The sequence below is a fragment of the Juglans microcarpa x Juglans regia genome, chromosome 5D (genome assembly GCF_004785595.1).
Source record: "Juglans microcarpa x Juglans regia isolate MS1-56 chromosome 5D, Jm3101_v1.0, whole genome shotgun sequence".
Taxonomy (NCBI): domain Eukaryota; kingdom Viridiplantae; phylum Streptophyta; class Magnoliopsida; order Fagales; family Juglandaceae; genus Juglans; species Juglans microcarpa x Juglans regia.
Window position 1 is genome coordinate 5,058,206 of NC_054602.1, and position 4,629 is coordinate 5,062,834.

At 37.9% G+C, this 4,629-nt stretch overlaps 1 protein-coding gene across 1 annotated transcript; it reads right to left on the reverse strand.

Annotated features, from left to right (window-relative positions):
- Nucleotides 1-4,629, reverse strand: LOC121266494 (alpha-galactosidase-like). Its single transcript, XM_041170335.1, has 13 exons — nt 4,214-4,629; nt 4,033-4,091; nt 3,098-3,154; nt 2,706-2,844; nt 2,484-2,559; nt 2,316-2,374; nt 2,143-2,208; nt 1,827-1,910; nt 1,643-1,707; nt 1,394-1,476; nt 1,168-1,308; nt 510-650; nt 1-240 (listed from the first exon to the last, which is right to left on the reverse strand). The coding sequence occupies exons 1-13, from the start codon at nt 4,372-4,374 to the stop codon at nt 151-153; spliced, it is 1,221 nt and encodes a 406-aa protein (XP_041026269.1). The 5' UTR covers nt 4,375-4,629; the 3' UTR covers nt 1-150.

Consider the following 4,629-nt stretch of genomic DNA (forward strand, 5'->3'; position numbering starts at 1 on the left):
CTGTATCCTTGTGGCAAAAAGTCCTTTTAGTTTAGCATATAATAAATACATATAATTAAATATCTTCATTTCATCAAGCTGCCTTCTGAGTGGGACACCATCTGATCTCACTCGACCATTATAGACCCAAGTGCCAAGCCTCTCATCCATTTAGATTGGGGCGAGGATGTACATCTTGCAAGCATGGGGAGCAACATATGCAGTCAATCGAGAACGCATGTTCTTTGAAACAAATGAGTGCTGCAAGAAGAATGATATGGAGTTTTTATAGCTAAGAATATAGCTGAAGTGACAACAAATACATGAGTCTTAGACTTATATGGTAGCAATCTACATTTTACCATTCTGGAAACAGAAGAATTGATATTATATTCATTACAAATCAAAACTATTCGGCAGAAATAGCCTAACGTAGAAGTTCAAAAGACACTATGTCTATGGAATCCAAACTGAAAAGGAACAAAAGAAAAACAAAAAACTGCTAAAAGGAAAAAAAAAATGGTTCATACCGCCCATAAGTCTCGAACAGTCACAGGCATAAATGGAGAGAGTCCAATGTCCCTCCATCCCACAGATATAGGAGCCCTGAACCTGCTTCTATTCCATAAGACTATCACTACTCTTCTCTTTGATAAAGGTCCTGCCCAAACCTGCATCACAATGATGAGAAACATAGAGAAACTTGTTGGGACCTTGTTACTTTTAAGATTAGAGAGATACACTCTCGACAAAGCCTCTAGTGGAGATAGAGAAACTTAGGCAGGATATGACTACTTGAATTATGATTCTTAAGTAAGATAAATATTTTGAGATAATTGTTTCAGAAAGGCCTGATCGATTTCACATTCTTTTATTTTTCCAATATGTAAGATTTGAACTAAAACTATATCAAGTTCCCAACACCACACCATCTCTTTACCAACTAGGCCAAGGCTCAAAGGTCGTGGGAAAGCAGATATCATAGGTTTTCCTGTATAGACAGTTATGGCATAAATATAAACTATATCAAGTTACCAACACCACACCATCTCTTTACCAACTAGGCCAAGGCTCAAAGGTCGTGGGAAAGCAGATATCATAGGTTTTCCTGTATAGATAGTTATGGTATAAATATTTATATATCATTAATTTCACATATGAAGGAAAAGAACAACCTTCCGGATATACCTCTAGACCAGCTTCAGATCGAATTTTTCTGGCCTGAATTCCCAGTGGATCCTGATTAACACCAATCACCTCCTTGTTTCCAAGAATCCCAAGAGTCTCTGTGGTTGTAGATCGGATATCACATCCAATAAGTAAAGGAGCCTGTCAAATTAAGGATTTTGGATCACAACAAAATGGAAGTTGTAAACATGAAAATGGGAAAGATATAAATAAATTGGAGACAGACTTTCATTGCAGCCCAAATACTAAAATGAGATTGATACTCCTCAATACTCATCCCTCCATTTCCCACTTCCAACATGTCAGGATCTACAATGATCATAAGCAGGATTAGTTTAGTGAGGTTCCATATATGTTTATCAAGATTGGCATAGTAACGTTTGCACATTCCATTTGTATCAGAGCTATTGATGTTGATACTAACACAGAAACATGGCATCCGTAACTCAAGCTAATACTTAAACTTGACAATTACCATTCCACCTGCCGGGTCCTGCATATCTTCCCCAAATATTGTTTTCATCTGCGATTGATGTGATACTGAAATTGTGATATATAATGATTAACTAATTTTCTAAGTGTCTAATGTCATATTCCCTGTAAAATAAGAATCAATTTAAAAGTAAGCATATAAAAAGAAAAGGGAAAGGGAGTGCCACCTTTCCCAGATGTCTTTTATGTCTCCCGTAGTTCGCCAAGCATTACCATACCGACTGGCCCATTTTGCAGGATTGTCTTCTCCCCTATGAAAATGATGCTCTGTCAAAGCCATTTAGATAGCATTCAAAAGGTTCTAGAAATCTGCATGTTACATCTAGCTCTTGAACCCTAATGTTCACTCAACCACTGTTACTTTTCAAAATATGAAGCACATATATCACCTAAGACATGCCATAGCATGCAAATACTTACACCTATTACACCTAAAAAGACTTGTGGGTAAAAAGACGGTCAACCAAAATTCATGGGGCTTACCATTCACATATAGCATAAAGGATTGGCCTGCCAACCTTCTGTAACGCATAACTCATCCTAGCAAATCTGGAACAGAGGACGATATTTTCTAAAACACAGGCTCTGCACAGTATAGACAACCTTCTCTGCACTAATAGGAATCACACTGGGTGCAAAGTATCAAAAGATAATACCTGTATAATGGCTTAGAACCATCATGATAGCAATTATCATACTTCAAGTAATCGATTCCCTACAACCAAGCCCCCATAAGACAATAGCCGTGTTTACTTTCCACTAAAACAGAAACCAAGTGCCACTAATAAATCCGAGTCATGTTGTAGCAGACTAGAAAAACTAACCCATTCTGCAAAAGTTCTAGCATCTTGATCTTCATGCCCAAGAGATCCGGGCATTGTCTTGCTGCAAGTTTGGTAGCTAAGGATGCAAAAATATAAGATGGAAAATAGTGAACATTTCGAATGGTATTTGTAATTGTATGGAAAAAGAATCTGGGCTTATATAACACTGGTCATTGTGATCACAGTTATTATATAAAATCCAAACAAAGGGCAGAGCTTTACCCAGCATCAGAATATATGCCAAGCTTTAATCCTTTTGCATGAACATAATCTGCAAGGGCCTTGATTCCAGAAGGAAAAGTAGAAGGTTTTACCCTTAAATTACCCCTCCAGTCTCTATCTTTTTCTCCCCAGCAATCATCTGCCATTTAACCACCGCTAAAAATATGTGAGAAGTGTTATTGCGAGCCACTATGTCTGCTAAGTTTTTTTATTCTAGTTTTTTTTTCCCTATGTCACCATGGCGGATAAAGAGGAGAAAAAGGAAGAAAGAAAAAATGCTCGCTTTAGGTTGCTAGCAGCTAGAGTGACACTTTGTTCCACAATCTAATACTCGGGAAAAAAGTCACTAATTCTCACAAGAACTAAAGGAAGATAGTGTGAGGATGGCATACCAATATTTACATATTTGTACCCAAGTGCCGCCAAACCAGTAGAAACAAGAGCGTCTGCTGTTCTCAGTAATAAAAAAGTTGCAAAGAATAAATAATACATTAATCCTCAGAGAACTTGAAACCCTGAATAGATCAATGTAGGTAGCAAACCATCAAAAGTAATATTCAAGTACAATTCATGCTAAAGGGACCCCAACTTCTTCACGCCATTGCCTGAGGACGTGGAGGCACTTCTTGCGTTTGGCCTAGATTTGTGGTCAAGACTGCTGGCCACAAGCTACTTTGCTACACAGAAGAAAGTAAATAACTTACTCCATGCCACTGCATCATACAGCGTCACATGACTTGCTTGCCTATATTGTAATTCAGTTAGGTACTGTTCCGTATTAGATTAAAAATTGGGCGTGGACTTCATCTGCAATGACTATAGTTAAAAATTATCACTCAAGAATTTTCAATGGCTGTTGGAAAAATCATCAATTGGGCTATTCTCTACAATCTCCCCAACTTCTTAGTCATTCATGAGGAACCTAATCAGGAAGTTCCTTTGGTTTTCCTAGTTCGGTGAAAAACGGTTCAAGGTTTTGAATAACGTATTCCGTGGGATCGAAAATCTGCCTAGGCATTCCTAAATCGACAATACAATACCTGCCTAGGCATTCCAAGGAAAGATAAAATAATGAATAACGCTACAATATTTTTAACAAAGAGCGTCACTACAAACTACAGAGGTTCAAAGTCAACCCAGAAACGTGCATCTTCTTCCACGTTATTTTGATATAAATAATTCATATGAATAAGAAAGATTAAGTTTATATATTGTTAAAAAAATATGTGACTTCCAACTTTGCATTACGGAACAACCATTTTCATAACACAATTCAAGGGAGAGTCTTTGGAAAAAAAAAAACACCAATAAGCGTGGAGCGCAGTACCCGTGCTTTTCACAGTCCACTCATCTATATCACATTGAAAATGGTTCCAACTGTTCCATCTGCATTCCAAACAATTTACAATCTCACTTGAGCATTCACACAACCATGTTGAAAGCAAAAAAAAAAAAAAAAAAAAAAAAAAAAAGAATTTCATAGCAGGCCGATGAAAGTTTACACACACCCCATGGGCGGCGTGTGAGCAACACCATTGGCAAGAAGGAACTGAGTGTAGTTTTCATGGGCATTGCTGCTGAGATCCATAGCATGTGCCACTTTGCCACTGCCTAAAATAACAACAACGAGAAGAAACAAGACAGAACTACTTCTCCAACCCATTATCATATGATAATAAAACCAAAACAAAGAGGTATTTGATGGTTATAATTAGTTCATGATCCGTAATAGTGGGGAGGCATAAGAAGTGGAAAACTGGGGATCGAGACTGTGGGGATGGAAGAGCTTAGTTTGAACAAGTAATGGACAAATGCAAATGGGTATTGCATGGAGAGAATCCTCCATTAACAAAAGCGAAGGGGGCTAGCGTCGGTGGGAGACAACCTTCCTAGATATTGAACGCTATGCGGACAGTGTGGGGGA

Bases quoted from the DNA above. Each gene is read 5' to 3' on its own strand.
- LOC121266494 (XM_041170335.1), bottom strand. From the start codon at position 4,374: ATGATAATGGGTTGGAGAAGTAGTTCTGTCTTGTTTCTTCTCGTTGTT. The intron at 1,309-1,393 runs GTCTGTCTCCAA...TTAATTTGACAG, and splicing joins GTATTTGGGCTGCAATGAAA to GCTCCTTTACTTATTGGATG. The intron at 241-509 runs GTATGAACCATT...TTCTTCTTGCAG, and splicing joins CTGTTCGAGACTTATGGGCG to CACTCATTTGTTTCAAAGAA.